At 43.5% G+C, this 23,106-nt stretch overlaps 1 protein-coding gene across 2 annotated transcripts in view; it reads left to right on the forward strand.

The window, feature by feature from the left end:
• The window catches only part of SPIRE1 (spire type actin nucleation factor 1), a 193,183-nt gene that overhangs the window by 95,709 nt on the left and 74,368 nt on the right, over positions 1 to 23,106 (forward strand). For both annotated transcript variants that reach the window (XM_069731015.1, XM_069731016.1), the window contains exon 3: positions 5,485 to 5,715. In XM_069731015.1, coding sequence (XP_069587116.1) covers positions 5,485 to 5,715 — 231 coding nt within the window. The remainder of the gene's footprint in view (positions 1 to 5,484; positions 5,716 to 23,106) is intronic.

A 23,106-nucleotide genomic window follows, 5' to 3' on the forward strand; every position in this document is an offset into this window, starting at 1 on the left:
TTACCTGCTGCCACTTACTTTCCATCATCTGCACAACTTCCATTGACATTAAAGTGTTAATATCGAGCTTGTTTTAAATAATGCAATTTTTCTTGCATTTTCCATGTACAGTATATAGAAATGGACATTACAAAAATACATTAACGTTACATATCTGATTTTAATTGTTGACGTCCTCTTTCTAGGGGACACTGTAAAAATTGGCATTAAAGTATTTACTTCTTCCAAAGGCCGCAAAAATACTTCAATACGTTTTCCAAGCTGAGTTAATTAAAGGGGGTTACCCAGGGATACATTCATTTTAGTTCTTTAGTCTGAGAACTAACAGGCAGGCAGTTGCTAACTGCCTGCCTGTTCTGCCAAGTGCAGACCTCTACCGGAACAGAGAGGTCACTGACCGCTCCTGCCAGCAGTTTTGTGGCTTCGGTTGGTGTCACATCATCAGAGTGGAGGCTTTTCTTCTTCTCTGGTCTGTTAATCGGGATTGACTGCATACGTCATGCTGATTGACAGCTGACTCCCCCACTGCTTAACTGCAGAGAGCTGGCTTTCAATCAGCATGAGATTAGCAGTCACACCCGGTTGACAGCAGGGCTCTGGAGTCGGTAAGCCAAACTACTTACTCCGACTCTGGTCTTGACTGCACATTTTCCCTGACTTCCAACTCACCAATCCAATGCACGTTCTCGCTAATGAGCATGTACATAAAGTGCAGCACAGACATACAGTAGAACAGACATTTTATAACAAATTTCATAACTTTCCCAAATTATGAAAACATTTAGAGCGCATCCAGCACTGAACTGCTGAACCCAATCTATTATATTTTTTTGGAGTCTTAGTCGGTCCATTTTATACTGACTCCGACTCCTCCAAAATGGACACATGCTTGTTGTGAATTCTGTTATCGAACTCCCTCCTGTGGTCATGAATGGTACTTCGGCGAGTTCTGTCCATGGACTCCCTCTGGTGGCTGTGAGTGGAGCTGCTGCTTCTGAGGTTCCTTCCACAGGTGACTTAGTTTATTCTTTGGCTGGCTGCTCTATTTAACTCCACTCAGATCGTTACTCCATGCCAGCTGTCAATGTTCTTGTACTGGTTCAGTTCGCTCTTGGATCTTTCTGGTGACCTGTCTTCTCCAGCAGAAGCTAAGTCCCTGCTAGTTAATTATTTGTTCATTGTTTTCTTGTCCAGCTTGCTATCATGATTTTGCCTTGCTAGCTGGAAGCTCTGGGATGCAGAGTGGCACCTCCGCACCGTGAGTCGGTGCGGAGGTCTTTTTGCACACTCTGAGTGGTCTTTTTGTAGTTTTTGTGCTGACCGCAAAGATACCTTTCCTATCCTCTGTCTGTTTAGTTAGTCTGGCCTCTCTTTGCTGAATCCTGTTTCATTTCTGTGTTTGTGACTTCCATCTTAACTCACAGTCAATATATGTGGGGGGCTGCCTTTTCCTTTGGGGAATTTCTCTGAGGCAAGGTAGGCTTTATTTTCTATCTCTAGGGCTAGTTAGCTCTTAGGCTGTGAAGAGGCGTCTAGGCAGAGTTAGGTACGCTCCACGGCTATTTCTAGTGTGTGTGATAGGATTAGGGGTTGCGGTCAGCAGAGCTCCCACTTCCCAGAGCTTGTCCTGTGTTAGTTTAACCATCAGGTCGTTCCGGGTGCTCCTAACCACCAGGTCCATAACACATGCTACATGACTCCGACTCCACTGCCCTGGTTGACAGAGCAGCCGGGCTAGAGCTGCTCTGTTGACGTGGAACAGCTTAATTGCTGGCAGAAGTGGTCAGTGATCGCTCTACGCCGGCACCGGATAGAACATGCAGGTAGAGGCTACCTAGTTAGCAATTACCTGCCTCTTAAGTTTTTTTTTGGCTCGTAGTTAAAAAAAAAAAAAAAAGATTTAGTCTTGGATAATCCCTTTATGTCATATGAACGCTATGGTAGACTTTTTTTTCTCCAACATGTATTATTACAGAGTTCTGATTCTTACTGTAGCCTGGAATGGCATGGTTTGTCTGTTTCTAAATGGCTTCTCCTGCTTCTCAGTGTATTTCTATCATATACATTTATGGTAATCCTGATATGCGGGGGGTCCCAGACACAAACTCCGATTTCTTCTTCTGCTTTTTTGTCATACTTGTGGCTGCCTCACCAGGCATATTGGGGTGGGGGACCTTTTCTTTTGGTAGGTTTGGGTCCCTGACCTGTTATGTGGATATGCCATAAAGGGGTCTGGCCATCATGCATTATGCCACCCCACACCATAACCCCGGCAGTAGGACCAGTGTGATGCTCTCTTGTGAAGACCTCTTCATGTGTGACAGCTCTCCAGCGACCAACGACGAAACAGCGACGCTGCAGCGATCGGCATCGTTGTCTATATCGCTGCAGCGTCGCTTAATGTGACGGTACCTTTACACACACAGACCCATTCCACATGTTCGTGTGCGTCCACGAACTGTGTATCCTTGGGCAAAACACGCTGACAGGTCCGTTTTTTAACAGGAGCATGGGCCTCAAAACGTCCCACACGCGTGCACACTGATGACAAATGGATAACATCTGTGTGTCGTCAGTGTGACACATACTGGTGCCTTGGAAAAGCTGGACAGTTTGCACTGTTCCCAGGCGCCTGGTGCTGAAGGCAGCTCTCATCACTGTTTCCTGGTCTCCCTGAAAGCGCGACACTGATGGGAGTTGTGGTCAGCAAAAAAGGGATTGGGGCCTCCCATAATTTTCATAACCAGCAGAGGGAAAGTGAACCGCTGGGGGCTGATTTTAATAATCTGGCAAAGGAGTCAATAGCTCTAAAGGTTCCCAAGCTATTAATAACACCTCTCAGCTGTTTGGTTAGCCTTTGCTTGTCCCCCTAGGTGCTGGGGAAATTGCCAAACCCCCCCCCCCCCAGACTAAAAATATCAGCCCTCAGCTGCCCCAAAAATGGCACATTCATAAAATGCTCCAAATCTGGTGCTTAGCCTTTTCTCTTCCCACTTGCCCTGGTGTGGTGGCGTCATAGTTTGAAGCTTGATGTCAGCTGTTTTATGGCGGCTGACATCAAGCACAAGGGTTATTAACGGAGAAGCGTCTATAAGACACCTGCATTACTAATGCCATAGTCAAATGTAATAAAGACATGGAGTAAAGTCCTTTAATTGGAATAAACACTCCTCTCCCTCTTTTTCCCATTTATTACTGTAAAACTAAATGTTCCACTAAGATCCCAATTCAGCTGGATCTGGATGCATAGCTGAGCAGTGGCATGATGCAACCACCCAGCCATGCATCCCGGAGAGGCTGAGCGTTAGAGCGAATATGAATGATAACACAAAAACCTTTTCTCCACTCATAGTTAGTGGTTGGGTAAAACCAATTATTGTCAAACTACTGTGTTTTCTCTTTTTAAATCATAATGACTGCCCCAAACATCCAAATGACCCTGATCAAAATTTCCTATACCCCATTTCTTAATACCGTGTATTGCCTCCTCTAACATCAATGACAGCTTGAAGTCTTTTGTGGTAGTTGTGGATGAGATTCTTTATTTTCTCAGATGGTAAAGCTGCCCACTCTTCTTGGCAAAAAGCCTCTAGTTCTTGTAAATTCTTGGGCTGTCTAGCATGAATTGGCGTATCGCCACAGACTGCGATGAGACTCCCTACACTCCATACTTCCAAGGAAGAGCCCCAGTAGGGACTTCTGTGCATCTTTTTCTTGAACCAACTTTGTGTAAAATTCCTCTACTCTTAAGTTAATTTTTGACAAAGACCCGGGCAGGGTCGAAACGTTACCTTGTTATCACTTATTGTCTTTTTCTGTGGTGATGACTTCCAGTACATGAACTACACAATTCCTTTTGGCAACTTTGCAATATCCATTGAGTATACACAACTTGAGATGCTCTCTAGTAAAAAAAAGGGGAGTCTCAAACCTAGATACTTGATAAAACAATGAAGTTTTATTGATACAAAACATTAAAACATTGTACAGAAAAAGGCGCCTCCCGTAGAAGCAGTGCGAAACGCGCGTCGGGGCAGAGGGACGTCCGGGCCTCCACGCCGATCCACATAGCGGTATGTACTAGCCGGTTCTTGTCTATTTGGGATATATGTCTATATACCTATGTGCTACTGCGCTGGATTTATTGGGAAACTTTTTGTGCACATATTATTGAATGTATTGCCTTTGGGCGGCTATGTCAGCACGTTATCTAGCTTAACCCCTGTGCGCAGTGTGCCTTATTACGGTATCCCTTTTCCTTCCCTAGTTTACTCTGTTGTACATGGCTACAGTGCGTATTTGGTTCAGTGTATAGGTTCCTCAGGACATATGGTCCCTCTTTTGGTATTATCCAGCACCTTTTTCTGTACAATGTTTTAATGTTTTGTATCAATAAAATGTCATTGTTTTATCAAGTATCTAGGTTTGAGACTCCCCTTTTTTTACTAGAGAGCATCTCAAGTTGTGTATAGTTATATGTATGCAGATACTTTGCCCATCTGTACATGGGCTATTATATCTTTGGGGCAAAAAATATATTTTTGTGATTGGAATATCCATTGAGTGCGGCTGTTTCCTTCTCCTGACTACTGCATTGGACTTTGTCCACGTTCAGCCTGCACCTGTATTACAGCATAGTGCGCATCATTTACCCTCTAGCATGAACTGAAATCTCCCCAGAGTGGCTCAATGATATTGACGTCAGGAGACTGAGATGACCACTCCAGAACTTTCACTTTGTTCTGCTGTAGCCAATGACAGGTCGACTTGGCCTTGTGTTTTGGATCGTTGTCTTGTTGGAACGTCCAAGTACATCCCATGCATGGCTTCCGAGCTGGTGATTGCAAATTTGCCTCCAGTATTTGCTCATAACATGCTGCATTCATCTTTACTTCAACTTTGACCAAGTTTCCCGTCCCTTTGTAGCTCACACATCCCCAAAACATCAGCAATCCACCTCCGTGCTTTACAGTAGGAATGGTGTTCTTTTCATCATAGGCCTTGTTGACCTCTCCCCAAATGTAACATTTATGGTTGTGGCCAAAAAGTTCAGTTTTGGTTTCATCACTCCAAATTAACGTGTTCCAGAAGTTTTGAGGCTTGTCTCTGTGCTGTTTTGCGTATTGTAGGCTAGATACTTTGTGGCATTTGCGCAGTAATGGCTTTCTTCTGGAAACTCGACCGTGCAGCTCATTTTTCTGCAAGTGCCTCCTTACTGTGCATCTTCAAACAGCCTGAAGGTTCTTCTTCCGCATATGAAGATACCAGTATTTTAAAAGGTACATGGTAGGTGGGTTTTTCTGACAGAGCCCATAGGTCTATTTATTAGGTTTGCTTAGTTTTTTTCCTTTTTCTTTGCCAACCAATATACTGTATCCACTCTATTCCATTTGTACCCCTTTCTGGCCCAGCAGAAAGGAGTGTCTCATGAAAACTGTTTTAGGCATCTTATGTTGCAGATGCTAATTGTCTTTTATTTTTCAGGTTATTGTATCACTTGGGATTATTATCTACAAAGCTCTGGACTATGGCTTGAAGGACAGTGAGGAGAGGGAACTTAGTCCTCCCCTGGAGCAGCTCATAGATAACATGACTAATGTGGATGAAACTGATGTCAGCAATGATGAAGGATATGATGCTTTGGATGAAGAAGAGGAATATGCCAATGAAAAGGAGACTCCAGCCTTTCGACATTCATACAAGAACGTCATGAAGGTAATGTCTTTGTTGTATTTTTGACACTTTTCTCATTCTGTCTGTGAATACAATACAATGATTGCTTATTCCAAAAAGAAAAACAGTCCCATAAAGAAAAAATGGTCCTCACAATTTACTGTGCAGCTCTTAGATATTTAGGTTACAGATTTTAAGATCTTAAGTAGCTGCATTTTCAATTACCAATGTACAGTACCTTAGCTTCAGAAATGTTTAGGAGGTAGGACTAGAAGTGCCTGACCCTGTGTGCTGCACGGCGCGTTCTCTCTTCTCTGATCCAGACACAGCGCTCCGCTACCGCAACTTCTGTTGCCCATGACCCCGGCGCTGATTCTTCTTTTCTCGATTGGTGTCCTTTTCTTCGGTTATTGTCCGTCGCTGCAGGTTCTCAGTGTGTGGATGCCCTTTATTTCTCCTATACTGCTTTCACATCCAGAATATGTCAAAGAATTGTCTGATGAAGGTCCTATGCCAGACCGAAAACGTTTATTAATTATTTTTTTGTCTGGATGCATTAATAAATAGGAAGCAAAAATATTTTTCAAATATCGAGTGCCAAGTTTTCTTATTATTATTCTAACAGAATAAACATTATTTTTATATTTTCTTATATACTGGCTTTGTGTTCCCTTTTTGAGTGTATATATAATTTGGTCATAGAATATTAGAATTGGAAGGGACCTCCAGGGTCATCGTGTGCATCCCCCTGCTCAATGCAGGATTCACTGAACCATCTCAGACAGATGTCTGTCCAACATCTGCTTGAAGACTTTCATTGAAGGAGAACTCGCCACCTCCCATGGCAGCCTGTTATTCTTTGTGCATAGCCGGCCTTATTCTAAATGATTTTGTGACATACCGTACTTTGATGTAACTTCTGTATTATAATTTTTATTTTTCACTTTTTCAGTGTGTCAGCACTGTATGTAGAAATGTACAGTGCCTTGCGAAAGTATTCGGCTCCCTGGAACTTTTCAACCTTTTCCCACATGTCATGCTTCAAACATAAAGATACCAAATGTAAATTTTTGGTGAAGAATCAACAAGTGGCACACAATCGTAAAGCTGAACGAAATATATTGGTTATTTTAAATTTTTGGTATCTTTATGTTTGAAGCATGATATGTGGGAAAAGGTTGAAAAGTTCCAGGGAGTCGAATACTTTCGCAAGGCACTGTATATTGTGAGACTCATTGTTCTCATTCACTGTGATACCCCTTTCACAGGCCCCATATTGTACGATGTCCCCAAAATGCCCCCAACACACAGTAGGAAACCAAACAGTATCACCTCACAGGCAAAGTGTGACTACCTTACAGCAAGGCCACACTGATGCCTCCCAAAAAATAATACCTGCAAAATGACGCCCTCCCATCCACCCACACAGTGTGATGCTCCCACAGTTCTCACCCACTCCTTATGATGCCCCTCACAGTATTCCAGCACAGTGAGCCACCCCATAATATAATATTTCCACGATCTCCCCAAACTGTATGATGGCCCCCAGAACCCCACATTCAGTAGTGTAGCCCCCTGCAGCCCTTGCCTGCAGTAGGATGGCCTCTAAATGCAGTCGAGTAGTCCTGGTGTGCTCAAACTCAGAGCCCAGTTGCACAGGCAAAATGGTGGTACAGAGAGCTGACTTTTCTCTGTTCCTTCATTGTAGTTAATGATATCCTGAGGATGCAGATACTGTTGAAATAAAAATGTCCAATGGGAGAGACTGGGCAGTGCCGCTAGGCCCAGGCTTCACTAGCGACCGGCTGATCTACTGCTATAGACGGTACACCCCTGCATCAAATGGCTGTGTGTGTAATCCTCCAAAAGCAAGACCTGATCGCTGATTTATCCAATAGAAACAAGTTTTGTGAGAACCCCTCATAATTACTCTTTTTAACAGCCTTTTAGAGAATTACCGTATATACTCGAGTATAAGCCGAGATTTTCATCCCAAATTTTTGGGCTGAAAGTGCCCCTCTCAGCTTATACTCGAGTCATGATCGGCGGTGGGGTCGGCGGGTGAGGGGCAGAGAGGACTGTCATATACTCACCTAGTCCCGGCGCTCCTGTCGCTGTCCCTGCCTGTCCCATGGTCTCTGGGTGCCGCAGCTCTTCCCCTGTTCAGCGGTCATGTGGGACCGCTCATTAAAGTAATGAATATGGACTCCACTCCCATAGGGGTGGAGCCGCATATTAAGTTCTGTAATGAGCGGTCCCACGTGACCGCTTACTACAGGAAGAAGCTGCGGGCGCCGGAGACCATCTGTCCGGGAGATGGAGAAGCTGCCAGGGACGCCGGGAGCAGGTGAGTATTACATATTTACCTGTCCGCGTTCCACCCGCCGGGCACCGCTCCGTCTCCTGCGTCCTCTTGCTCTGACTGTTCAGGTCAGAGGGCGCGATGACATACTAGTGTGCGCCCTCTGCCTGAACAGTCAGTGCGGTGAGACGCCGAGACGGGACGCTGAGGAGCTGCAAGCAAGAGAGGTGAGTATGTCATTTTTTTTTTTTTTTATTGCTGCAGCAGCATTCTATATGGCACAGCTTTATATGGAGCATCTATGGGGTAATAATGAACGGTGCAGAGCATTCTATATAGCACAGCTTTATGTGGATCATTAATGGGGCAATAATCAACGGTGCAGAGCATTCTGTATAGCACAGCTTTCTATGGATCATTAATGGGGCAAAATCAACGGTGCAGAGCATTCTATATAGCACAGCTTTCTATGGAGCATCAATGGGGCCATAATGAACGGTGCAGAGCATCCTATATAGCACAGCTTTATATGGAGCATCTATGGGGCAATAATGAACGGTGCAGAGCATTCTATATGGCACAGCTTTATATGGAGCATCTATGGGGCCATAATGAACGGTGCAGAGGTTTATATGTGGCACAGCTTTATATGGAGCATCTATGGGGCAATAATGAACGGTATGGAGCATTATGTGTGGCACAGCTTTATATGGAGCATCTATGGGGCAATAATGAACGGTATGGAGCATTATGTGTGGCACAGCTTTATATGGAGCATCTATGGGGCAATAATGAACGGTATGGAGCATCTATTTTTATTTTTGAAATTCACCTGTAGCTGCTGCATTTCCTACCCTAGGTTTATACTCGAGTCAATAAGTTTTCCCAGTTTTTTGTGGCAAAATTAGGGGGGTCGGCTTATACTCGAGTATATACGGTATGTACCCTATGCCAGTAGTTAGGCACAGCGACAATATATTTGTTTTATATTATAACCGTTTCCCAAGCATGATAATCAAGGGAAAACATTCTGGACTATAAAATGGTGACTACAGGAAAAAATGGTAAATGGCTTAAAGGGGCATTTCAGCTCATTTGAGCATCGGGGGTGAGCAGAGACTGAATATAGTGCATGTTATGTTCTAGGGAACTCCTGAACTGACATGCCTGTCTCTAAGGTATGAAATGTGTGTTCAGCAGTTTGTTGACCTTGTCTCACATGTAATTTTGTTTTATGTTAGATTTGAGATCGGGGTTATCTTTGGCAGCGCTACCAAACACATGGAAGGATAAGCGCTGATGTATACTGAGAAATTATTATTATTTATCCTGTCAGGTTTTGCAAAGTATATGTCCGCGTGACACTGAGTATCAGGATTACAACTCCTTGTTAGATACTGGCGCGTGGGCAAGCTTCAATCTAAAGGAGTTCCCTTCTGGAGCACTGGTTTCTGAATAGCTGGGTCTCCTTTTACATGTAATGCTGTATAATTGCTTTAGTCTTAGGTTCTAATTCTTTGCTGTTAATTTAGAAGTCGCCTTGTAGCCATGGAAACCAGACATAAGTCATCTTGTAGGGACCGGCGTTTGTGTCTGTATCTATAGTAGCATTATTAGTGACTCACGAGTTAGGCTACTTTCACACTAGCGTCGGAATCTCCCCGTCGCAATGCGTCGGGCAGAGATTCCGACGCTAGTGTTTAACGCACTGCACAACGGAGGTAGCGGATGCATTTCTCCGGCGCATCCGCTGCCCCATTGTGAGGTGCGGGGAGGTGGGGGCGGAGTTCCGGCCGCGCATGCGCGGTCGGAAAAAGCGGTCCGTCAGGAGCAAAAAAAGTTACATGTAGCGTTTTTTGCTCCCGACGGTCCGCCAAAGCACGACGCATCCGTCGCACGACGGATGCGACATGTGGCAATCCGTCGCAATGCGTCGTCACTACAAGTCTATGGGGAAAAACGCATCCTGCAAGCACTTTTGCAGGATGCGTTTTTTCTGCAAAACGACGCATTGTGATGGATTGCAGTTAACGCTAGTGTGAAAGTAGCCTTATACATGAAGTGCCATCAGCATCAGTGTATACTTTAGTTAATTTTATGCCATACCCACACACAACCTTCGATCCTCTCAAGATCTCCTTCTCTACTCTCCTCTTATCTCTTCCTCCCACAACCGCATACAAGACCTCTCCCGCACATCCCCCATACTCTGGAGCTCTCTACCCCAACACATCAGACTCTCGCCTACCACGGAGACCTTCAAAAAGAACCTGAAGACCCACCTCTTCCGACAAGCCTACAGCCTGCAGTGATCCTTAGTCTGCTGAACCACCGCACAACCAACTCTACCCTCTCCTAGAGTATCCTCACCCATCCCCTGTAGACTGTGAGCCCTCGCGGGCAGGGTCCTCTCTCCTTCTGTACTTGTGTGTGCCTTGTATTGCTCATGTTTATTGTGCTTGTCTATATTTGCCCCTTTTCATATGTAAAACGCCATGGAATAAATGGCACTATATAAATGTATAATAATAATATCTGTATCAACTCCTGGTCCTTCTAATTTATTACCGTATATACTCGAGTATAAGCCGAGATTTTCAGCCCAAATTTTTGGGCTGAAAGTGCCCCCCTCGGCTTATACTCGAGTCACGGCAGCGGTGGGGTCGGCGGGTGAGGGGGTGAGGGCGCTGAGGCATACTTACCTAGTCCCAGCGATCCTCGCGCTGTCCCTGCCGTCCCACGGGCTTCGGCGCTGCAGTTTCTTCCCCTCTTCAGCGGTCACGTGGGACCGCTCATTACAGAAATGAATAAGCGGCTCCACCTCCCATAGGGGCGGAGCCGCTTATTCATTTCTCTAATCAGCGGTGCCGGTGACCGCTGATAGAGAAAGAAGCTGCGGCACCGAAGACAGGAGGGGACAGCGCGAGGATCGCCAGGACTAGGTGAGTATAGCATATTCACCTGTCCTCGTTCCAGCCGCCGGGCGCCGATCCATCTTCCCGGCCGGCGCCTCCATCTTCCCGGCGTCTCTGCTCTCTGACTGTTCAGGCAGAGGGCGCGATGACGCATACAGTGTGCGCGGCGCCCTCTGCCTGATCAGTCAGAGCAGAGACGCCGGGAAGATGGAGGCGCCGGAACGAGACGCCGGGAGCTGCAATCAAGGGAGGTGAGTATGTGTTTTTTTTTCTTTATTGCGGCAGCGGCGGCACAAATTTATGTGGAACATCTATGGGGCACAGTGAACGGTGCAGAGCACCGTATATGGCACAGCACAGCTATGGGGTACAGTGAACGGTGCAGAGCACCGTATATGGCACAGCACAGCTATGGGGTACAGTGAACGGTGCAGAGCACCGTATATGGCACAGCACAGCTATGGCGTACAGTGAACGGTGCAGAGCACCGTATATGGCACAGCACAGCTATGGGGCACAGTGAACGGTGCAGAGCACCGTATATGGCACAGCACAGCTATGGGGCACAGTGAACGGTGCAGAGCACCGTATATGGCACAGCACAGCTATGGGGCACAGTGAACGGTGCAGAGCACCGTATATGGCACAGCACAGCTATGGGGCACAGTGAACGGTGCAGAGCACCGTATATGGCACAGCACAGCTATGGGGCACAGTGAACGGTGCAGAGCACCGTATATGGCACAGCACAGCTATGGGGCACAGTGAACGGTGCAGAGCACCGTATATGGCACAGCACAGCTATGGGGCACAGTGAACGGTGCAGAGCACCGTATATGGCACAGCTAGGGGGCACAATGAACGGTGCAGAGCACTATATGGCACAGCTATGGGGAAATAATGATCTATTTTTATTTTTGAAATTCACCGGTAAATGCTGCATTTCCATCCTAGGCTTATACTCGAGTCAATAAGTTTTCCCAGTTTTTTGTGGCAAAATTAGGGGGGTCGGCTTATACTCGGGTCGGCTTATACTCGAGTATATACGGTATGTGCCTCTCCTCTCCTTTATCCCTCTTACCTACTCCTTTTTTCTTTTTGTTATGGTTGTTGCCATTTTTATATTACTCTTCTGACGTTATATGCCTATGTTTTGTGTTAAGTTTGATAGAATTTGCGTAAAGTGCCTAAGTAATATACCTGATTTTAGATATTGATGAGACTCAATAAAATATCGAGAAACTCCTGACTTATTATTATAGTAGTTTCCCATAGTATTCTAAAGTGGTTTTACTTATAGGATAACTTGCTGAGTCAGCCAGCTGGGTTTCCCACTGATCCAGAGAACAGGAGAGCCCAGTCTGTATGAAGTGGAGGCCGAGCATGCATATGTCCGCTATATTTATTGTCTATGAGACTGATGTATAATAGCCCAGTGCTGTTCTCAGCGTCTTCTCTCACTTTCAATCTTGGTAAAAGCCCTTTACGTTGGAAGGTATAATTTCCAAAAATGATGATGCCTCTATAACAAAGTTACTTCCTATCTGATTTGCTGCTACTTTGCTAGGCCACAGTGTCAGAACTAAAGCTAGGGTCAAGTGTGGGATTGGCACCAGATATTGTGATGGGCGACTCACAATAGGCAGAAATACTCTACCTGCCTAGATAGCCCTGTGAATGGGAAGCAGGGGAGTACACTTATGGTGGTTTTCCAATGCGATTTCCAGTGTCAGCCTACTGTATGCATCCTTTTGGCCCATGCCAGGCATTTATATCAGTTTACAAAGCTTTTGTACCTATAACTTACGTGGTTCATGACAGATACCATACATGTTTTGTTTTCTCTTTTTGCAGAATTCAAACAAATTAAAAATAAAAAAAAATCTCCCAAAACTAACATATGTGTGAATGAGCATAATATTATTGTGGAATTGGTGGTAATCCAGTATGTAAAGTGACTAAATAGTCTTGACAGTAAACATTTTCTCCAATTCAAGATGGAAGTATAAAATAACACTCTGTGATGTTAACACCCTCAGCCCCTTTTTCTTTGTTCTGTATTTTGGGGTGAAAAAGTTGGCAACACTAGTCTAGAGCAATGTGTCTGTCACTCTTCCTTTTTCATTTCTCTTATAAGACTGCATTCACACTTCCAGAGTTTTTATGCAATTTTTGTAGCCGAAAGCCAGTAGCACTTTTAACCGAAGTCAAGGGCCCGATTCATTAAGATTAGTGTTTCGTACGCCAGTCCTAATGATGAGTAGGCAGGAGTAAGATGCATCAGATTTATTAAGAGGCGCACACCACTTATTGACTTCAGCGCAGCTCATTAGTTGTGTATATCTTGCCAGAAAGGTTACTGCATTCTGTGACTGGCAGTGTAAGAAACGCCAGCACTTTTGAAGAATTTGACGGATGGACGTAGCCACGCCCTGCCCTGCCCTGACTTTTTCCATTTTTGATGGAACTGCTCAAAACTAACGTAACAATAACAAGTTGCAACGTTTTGTGGCTTTTCAAAGTATTTTTTATGCCACTATTCTGACGTAAACACTTTGATTTACAAGTGCCTTCTTTTCCTGATCTCTTCTTGACTATGGAAAATCACATTGGCTGGAATAAATGTTTTTTTTTCATTGCAGCGTAATCTGCAGAGCTTTGTGTCTGTAAAGTGATCATCATGAAGCGCGATAGAAATAGTGGTGTAGAATAGAATGTACCATTTTTTTTTTTTTAATTCTTCCTTACATCCCACCTATATACTCACTCATAGATCAAATACAAATATGGTTATTTGCTACATAAGTTAAATATGTAATGTAACATTTATATTACATATTAATTTAAAGTATTAGTTCTATCGGCGATCATGACAAAAATCTCACACTCAGTCGGCATCTATGTGACCATGCTATATGACGAAATCTTGGTGAAAATATCTGCAAATTTCTGAAATTGCTTGCGACTCATCAAGTGAGAAATAGCTTGCGATGACATCCTGGTCAGCTCACCGCTATCGTGCTCCAATCTCATGTGGTTATGATAGCTATACCGAAGATAAATTACCCCGTATAAATAATTTATTTTACCCATGACAAAGAACCTGATGCCAATTTATCCAATATCCCACAGGGGAATGGCACAGCTGCACCATTGCACAGTCATTCATCTTGGCGTCTAGATTGTCCGGAGACTCATTTGAAGAGGCAGAATGTTCTTTGTGTTTCTAATCCTCATGTCGGTCTTTCGGGGTATTTAATGCATTTGTCAAGTGCAGGGCTTAATGAACAAGGCAACATTATTCCAGAGGAAGTCGCAGTGAGTCCCTGAAAGCCTTCTTCCCATACTACAATACATATGTGCGTGTCATGGGCTCCATACACCCAGTGTCCGGACTAGATTGCCTGGAAACAATACTGATTGTTGTAATTCCTCCTTTTTCACATCAGTAGCCACTTTATTATTATAACAAACTAGGTTGAAAATGTTTCTATGCTTTTTACTTATGAACAGGGCTGTGGAGTCGGTAAGCCAAACCTCCAACTCCTCAATTTCCATGACTCCGACTCCACCAAAATGGGCTCCGACTCCACAGCCCTGCTTAAAACCCTGCTGTTCTGTTCGGTCTGGGGAGACCTATTTTGAACTTTGGTATTTTTTGGGGTGTTCAAGATGCGGTTCTGAAACTTGTGGTTGATTGACTTAAATGAGGATGGGTCGGTCGGCCACGGGTTTCAGAGCCGCATCTTGAATATTTTAAAGAATATTGAAGTTCAAAGTCGGTCATTTTTGACCAACAGAACAGCAGGGTTAAGAATTAACAAATTAATTGGACCAAAAAAACCCCAATTTCCATAGCTTACAGATATAATGCGCTAATTTTCAGGTTTTTTTTTAGGACTATATTTAAATATATTTTGGCCATTGTTTATAAAAGTGTAATGTATTGGGCAAGCCACTCAGATTCTCAGGCAGGCCTAGATTTTCAGCATGGCTCTGCTCAGAGCAGCAGTACAGATCAGTCAGTGCATTTCTGACATCCAGGATAGGGGGGTTGTCCAAGATGTAATACTTATAAATAATGTCATTGACTAATTAAAAAAAAAAAAAAATCTACTGTTCCAGCGTTGCTGCTCCGGTCTGTTCCAATCAGCCTCTCTTCGCGGTGGTCTTGTGCTCTACATACACTGTGGATAGTGAATGCTGGCAGTGGTTAGTCACATGGAAGATGACACATGATCAGCTGCAAATAGGCAAATGGAACCCAGCGGGGATCACCAAAACTGCATTGATGTATCCATGGGGGTGGATTAAATAAAATATATATGTGTGTGTGTATATATATATATGTGTGTGTATGTGTATATATATATATATATATATATATATATATATATATATATATATATATATATAGTACAGACCAAAAGTTTGGACACCTCATTTAAAGATTTTTCTGTATCTTGACTATGAAAATTGTACATTCATACTGAAGGCATCAAAACTATGAATTAACACATGTAGAATTATATACTTAACATAAAAGTGTGAAACAACTGAAATTATGTCTTATATTCTAGGTTCTTCAAAGTAGCCACCTTTTGCTTTGATGACTGCTTTGCACACTCTTGGCATTCTCTTGATGAGCTTCAAGAGGTAGTCACCGGGAATGGTCTTCACAGGGCACACCTGTGAAGTGAAAACCATTTCCAGTGACTACCCCTTGAAGCTCATCAAGAGAATGCCAAGAGTGTGCAAAGCAGTCATCAAAGCAAAAGGTGGCTACTTTGAAGAACCTAGAATATAAGACAATTTCTGTTTCACACTTTTTTGTGAAGTATATAATTCCACGTGTCAATTCATAGTTTTGATGCCTTCAGTGTGAATTTACAATTTTCATAGTCCTGAAAATACAGAAAAATATTTAAATAAGGTGTGTCCAAACTTTTGGTCTGTACTGTATATATGTATATATGTATATATATGTATATATATATATATATATATATATATATATATATATATATATATATATATATATATATTTTTCAAGTTGTAAACGTTTTCTGTCGAATATCTTCGATGCTAATATGACATATTATATATGTATTGCAACAATTTGGGAATTGAAAGCAGAGCTAAATATTGTACAGCTTCAGATCCAAAATTAGCCAATCACAGATGAGGTTCTTGTGACCAATCATAACCTGGATATGGCAGCCAATCACATTGCATTACATTGCATCACATCTGCTGCTTTGTTTGTTTGTTTTATCTGTTGGTCTATCTAGTGAATCATACTGTAGAGTTTTATGATGGGAGCCTTCAGATTTTTGTCAGCGGAGGATCGTGTGCGAGTTGTGGTGCTACATGAAGAGGGTTATACTGGCCCCCAGATCGCAAGTTAGGTCAGCTGTAATCAGAGTACAGTCGTAAGAATTTTGCAGAAAGATAAGCAGCTCGGAATCACCCAGGACAGGCCCAGATCTGGTCGGCCCAGAAAGTCAACTAAAAGGGAGGATAGAGTACTGATAAGAACATCCCTCGCCAATCGAAAGCTCACCTCTCCTCAGCTTCTGCGAGAATGGCAAGAAAAGTGCAATATTGAGGTAGCAACATCAACTGTCAGGAAGAGATGTTTGGAAGCAGGATTGAGAGGGTGCAAGGCCCGAAAGAAGCCATTGATGACAGCCATACAAAGACAAAGGCGAAAACTGTGGGCACTGAAATATTTAACATGGAGGAAGCAGGAGTGGGAAAAAGTGCTATTTAGTGATGAAAGCACTTTTTGCATTTTAGGAAATGATGGCAAGTCTTATGTGAGAAGGTTCCCACATGAAGAGTACAAGCCAGAGTGTTTGAGCTCCTCTGTGAAACATCCGATGAAAGTAATGGTCTGGGGCTGTATGGCAGCCAATGGTGATGGAAGGCTTCATATTGTGGAGGGTATGGTTAATACAAAAAAATACATAGACATCCTTAATAAGAAAATGCTGCCTTCTGCTCAACACTCTGAATTAAATAAAAAATAATAAATCTTAAAAAGTAAAATTTAAGTTTGTGTGAACTTGCATTGGAAGTTAATGAACTTAGAAACCTGTTCACCATTCTACACACTGTACTGGTGTAGGTATGGTTATGCTGTAAAAAAAATTATCAAAAATGCGCATACCATAACAATTTATACACTTGGGACATTCAAAAATGAGTATGGCATACAATGAGGGATTACAAAAACATATATGTTCCACCAGTTTCACTGTAGAGATGCAGAGGTATGAAACATATAGTTTTTGTATGTGTGTATATATATATATATATATATATATATGTGTATGTATGTGTGTGTGTGTATATATATATATATATATATATATATATATATATATATATATATATATATATATATATATATATCTACTAAATAATTATCTAAGGGTCACTTCCATCTTTCTGTCTGCCTGTCTGGCTGGCTGTAACGGAAATCCCAAGTTACCGTATATACTCGAGTATAAGCCGACCCGAGTATAAGCCGACCCCCCTAATTTTGCCACAAAAAACTGGGAAAACTTATTGACTCGGGTATAAGCCTAGGGTGGAAAATGCAGCAGCTACTGGTAAATTTCAAAAATAAAAATAGATGCTCCATACCGTTCATTATGGCCCCATAGATGCTCCATAGAAAGCTGTGCCATATATATATTGCTCTGCACCGTTGATTATGGCCCCATAGATGCTCCTTATAAAGCTGTGCCCCATATACGGTATATTGCTCTGCACCATTGATTATGGCCCCATAGATGCTCCTTATAAAGCTGTGCCCCATATACGGTATATTGCTCTGCACCATTGATTATGGCCCCATAGATGCTCCTTATAAAGCTGTGCCCCATATACGGTATATTGCTCTGCACCATTGATTATGGCCCCATAGATGCTCCATATAAAGCTGTGCCATATAGAATGTTCTGCACCGTTCATTATGGCCCATAGATGCTCCACATAAAGCTGTGCCATATAGAATATTCTGCATCGTTGATTATGGCCCCATAGGTGCTCCATATATAATGCTGTGCCCCATATAGAATGCTCTGCACCGTTCATTATGGCCCCATAGATGCTCCACATAAAGCTGTGCCATATAGAATGTTCTGTACCGTTGATTATGGCCCCATAGATGCTCCATATATAATGCTGTGCCCCATATATATTGCTCTGCACCGTTGATTATTGCCCCATAGTTGCTCCATATAATGCTGTGCCATATAGAATGCTGCTGCTGGTGCTGCAATAAAAAAAAAAAATTCACATACTCACCTTTCTTGCTCAGGGTGCCGGCGTTTTCAATATTTACCTGCTCCTCGTGCGGCTCCGTCTCCAGCACTGACGCTCAGCAGAGGGCGCGCACTGACTACGTCACCGCGCCCTCTAACCTGAGCGTCACTCCTAGAGGACGCTGCAGACGGAGCCGCACCGGAGCGAGGAGCAGGTAAATATCGCGCAGCGCTGCGCTCCCCTTACCTGCTCCGGCGCGGTCCCTGCTTCCCCGACACTGCAGCTTCTTCCTGTAATTGAGCGGTCACAGTTACCGATCATTTACAGCAATGAATATGCGGCTCCTCCCCTATGGGAGGTGGAGCCGCCTATTCATTTCTGTAATGAGCGGTGCCATGTGACCACTCAATACAGGGAGAATCTGCAGCGCCGGGGAAGCCAGGGACTGCAGGGACCGCGCCAGGAGCAGGTAAGTATAACTACACAGCCCCCGCTCCCCCTCACCTGCCGACCCCCGGGTATATGACTCGAGTATAAACCGAGAGGGGGACTTTCAGCCCAAAAATATGGGCTGAAAATCTCGGCTTATACTCGAGTATATACGGTACTTAAAATGGCCGCTCCTTACTCCCCGCAGTCAGTGCCCGCTCCATACTCCCATCCAGTCAGCACTCACACAGGGTTAATGGCAGCGCTAACGGACCGTATGCAGCATCAATAGTAAACAGATCTAATGTTACAAATAATAATAATAAAAAAGGTTATTCTCACCCTCCGACGTGGCGCCCTGTCCTCAGCAGTGCAAGCGGCAGGTTTCGGTGCCAAGGATGCTATGCGAGAAGAACCTGCCGTGACGCCACGGTCATGTGACCGCGATGTCATCACAGGTCCTGCGCTCATACCAACCCTGGGACCGGAAGCTGCCGCATGCACCGCACACAGGCGCCAGGACTTCAAGGGACCTTCAGAGGGTGAGTATATGTTTATTTTTTATTTTAAGTCTTTTTTTAACCACGCATATATACTACGTGGGCTGTGTTACATACTGCGTGGGCTCTGTTATATACTACATCTCTGCTATATACTATGTAGCTGGGCAATATACAACGTGACTGTGCAATATACAACATGGCTGTGCAATATACTACGTTTTCTATGTTATATACTACGTAGCTGTGCATTATACTATGTGGCTGTGTCAGTTCTGTTATATACTACGTCGACTGTGCAATATACTACGTGGCTCTGTTATATGCTACGTGGCTCTGTTATATGCTACATGGCTATGCAGTATACTACGTGCCTCTACAATATTCTACGTGGCTATGTTATATGCTACGTGGCTCTGCTGTATACTACGTCGCAAACCAATATACTACATAGCTGTGCAATACACTACGTAGCTGTGCAATACACTACGTGACTGTGTTATATACTACGTGGCTGTGCAATATACTACGTACCTGTGCAATATACTACGTGGTTGTGTTATATATACTACGTAGCTCTGTTATATACTATGTAGCTATGTTAGATACTACGTCGGTTGTGTTATATACTATGTCACTGTGCAATAAAGTATGTAGTCTGTGCTGTATACTACCTACATATTCTAGAATACCCGATACGTTAGGATCGGGCCACCATCTAGTATGTACAGTCATGGACAAAAATTTTGAGAATGAGACAAATATTAATTTTTCCAAAGTCTACTGCTTCATTTTTTCTAATGGCAATTTGCATATACTCCTGAATGTCAGAGCGATCAGCTTAACAGCAATTACTCTACTTGCAAAGTCAATATTTGCCCAGAAAATGAACTTTAACCCCCAAAACACATTTCAACATCATTGCAGTCCTGCCTTAAAAGGAGCAGCTAACATCGTTTTAGTGATTGATCCATTAACACAGGTGTGGGTGTTGATGAGGACAGGGCTGGCGATCAATCAGTCATGATTAAGTAAGAATGACATCACTGGACACTTTAAAAGGAGGCTGGTGCTTGGTATCATTGTTTCTCTTCCGTTAACCATGATTATCTCTAAAGAAACACGTGCAGCCATCATTGCACTTCACAAAAATGGCCTAACAGGGAAGAGTATCGCAGCTGCAAAGATTGCACCTCAGTCAACAATCTATCGCATCATCAAGAACTTCAAGGAGAGAGCTTCCGTTGTTGTCAAAAAGGCTCCAGGGCGCCCAAGAAAGACCAGCAAGCGCCAGGACCGTATCTTAAAACTGTTTTAGCTGCGGGATCGGACTACCAGCAGTACCGAGCTTGCTCAGGAATGGTAACAGGCTGGTGTGAGTGCTTCTGCACGCACTGTGAGGCGGAGAGTCTTTGAGCAAGGCCTGGTTTAAAGGAGGGCAGCAGATAAGCCACTTCTCTCCAGAAAAAACATCAGGGACCGACTGATATTCTACAAAGGTTACAGGGAGTGGACTGCTGAGGACTGGGGCAAAGTCATTTTCTCTGATGAATCCCCTTTTCGATTGTTTGGGACATCTGGAAAACAGCTTATTCGGAGAAGAAGAGGTGAGCGCTACCACCAGTCTTGTCTCATGCCAACTGTAAAGCATCCTGAAACCATTCATGTGTGGGGTTGCTTCTCAGCCAAGGGAATCGGCTCACTCACAGTCTTGCCTAAAACCACAGCCATGAATAAAGAATGGTACCAGAATGTCCTCCAAGAGCAACTTCTCCCAACTGTCCAAGAGCAGTTTGGCGCCCAACAATGCCTTTTCCAGCATGATGGAGCACCTTGCCATAAAGCAAAGGTGATAACTAAATGGCTCATGTAACAAAACATAGAGATTTTGGGTCCATGGCCTGGAAACTCCCCAGATCTTAATCCCATTGAGAACTTGTGGTCAATCATCAAGAGACGGGTGGACAAACAAAAACCAACAAATTCTGGCAAAATGCAAGCATTGATTATGCAAGAATGGACTGCGATCAGTCAGGATTTGGTCCAGAAGTTGATTGAGAGCATGCCAGGGAGAATTGCAGAGGTCTTGAAGAAGAAGGGTCAACACTGCAAATATTGACTTGCTGCATTAACTCATTCTAACTGTCAATATAACCTATTAGTACTCATAATATGATTGCAATTAGATTTCTGTATGTGATATAAACATCAGACAAACACTAATAAAAACCAGAGGGCAGCAGATCATGTGAAAATATAATTTTGGTGTCATTCTCAAAACTTTTGGCCATGACTGTATATAATTTACTATTATTATTTATTTTATTTTTTTTTTAAAAGCCTTTCTAGCATACAAGTTTTATCCTTGACCATCTCCACTAAAGCGTTGGTCAAAAAATAGTGTTGATGTGCACAAAATCTGTAACTTATAAATACTACTAGAAATAGGCCCGATGCTATCACATTGGGAGTATGGTGAAATTAACATGTGTTTATGCTTAGTGGTGCTAACAGGAGCAGCGGACATGTCTCACACCATTTGCGCTTTCCAACATATCGGTTCTATATCATCCCTCTGCATTTTGTATTGTATGTGTTGGGTCATTTGACCTCTTTCACCCCTTGTGCACGGTTTCTTCCTTGTTGTGTGCTGTATTTTGGTATCTGGTGTAGTGTTTCTTGAGCGGTGTTCGCTATGTGGTGTCTCCCCTGTGTGCTGTGTGCCTGAGCCTTTTTTTTGTGCCATGTTGGTACTGCTGCGGGAGTCCAGGAGCGGTGATATGAAATGTACAGGCGGGTATATGGGCCTGTTTGGGGAAGTGAGGAACTTTCTTGTGTGTAAAAACCTGCACTTCAGAAAGTGGCACTGCTGTTAGATTCCTTCAGCAATGCATGCAAGTTGGACATGCGGTAGTTATGTAGATTTGTAAAAAAAAAAAAAAAACAACACAGGCATGTATATGGGGCTGGCGGAATTTACTGCTGCCTGAGGTAATAAAAGAACATACGGTATATATTGGCGTGGAACTGGCTTTCTTTTTGCCGTAATGGTGATAAGGCCAAAATGTTTTATTACTTTTTTTTTTTTTTTTAAGACCGTTAAAATGGCAACTCCATAAGCAGTGCCTCAGTGGTATGAAGTATGTACATACCAGTAGTAAAGAGTACTTGTCTGCTTCAGATAGTAGGCACAATTGTTATACAGTATGGGACTGTGTTGAATTTGCTGCTGGCTGAGGTAATAAAAATAACGCATATATTGGCGTGGTACTGGCTTTCTTTGTGCTGTAATGGTGATGAGCATGGGTGTCAAACTGCATTCCTCGAGGGCTGCAAACAGGTCATGTTTTCAGGATTTCCTTGTACTGCACAGGAGATAATTGAATCACCTACACAAATAATGAGTTGGTGATTAAATGATCACCTGTGCAGTACAAGGAAATCCTGAAAACATGACCTGTTAGCAGCCCTCGAGGAATGCAGTTTGACACCCCTGGTGATGAGGCCAAATATTGTTAGTTATTTTTTTGTTCAGAATCAGTGCCTTAGTGGCATGAACTATGTACATACCAGTAGTAGACCGTATTTTTGTGTCTCAGATAGTAGACAAAATTGATACACATTATGGGACTGTGGAGAAGTGGAGCTAATGAAAAATCATAAGTAAACATGCACGGGTACACCTCGCAGTTATGGCTGTTACTGGGAATAGTCGTGACGTGTATTTGTGACATGCACAGTCGCAGTTCGTGGTCGTAAGGCTGTTACTGCAGCTGCACAAGTAAAACATAGACGTCACCGCTATTCCCCACACAGGTGCAGTAACAGCTGCGTCGTTACTGCGCATGTGCGGGTAGAGTGCGCAGTTGAGGCTGTTACTGTGCATGTGCGGAATAGCGGTGACGTGAATGTCACTTGCGCAGGTGCAAGTGATATACACTATTCCTGCTCATGCGTAGTAACGACACGGCTGTCACTGCGCCTGTGTGGGAATAGCGGAGATGTGTATGCC

The sequence above is a fragment of the Ranitomeya imitator genome, chromosome 6 (assembly GCF_032444005.1).
Source record: "Ranitomeya imitator isolate aRanImi1 chromosome 6, aRanImi1.pri, whole genome shotgun sequence".
Lineage (NCBI taxonomy): Eukaryota > Metazoa > Chordata > Amphibia > Anura > Dendrobatidae > Ranitomeya > Ranitomeya imitator.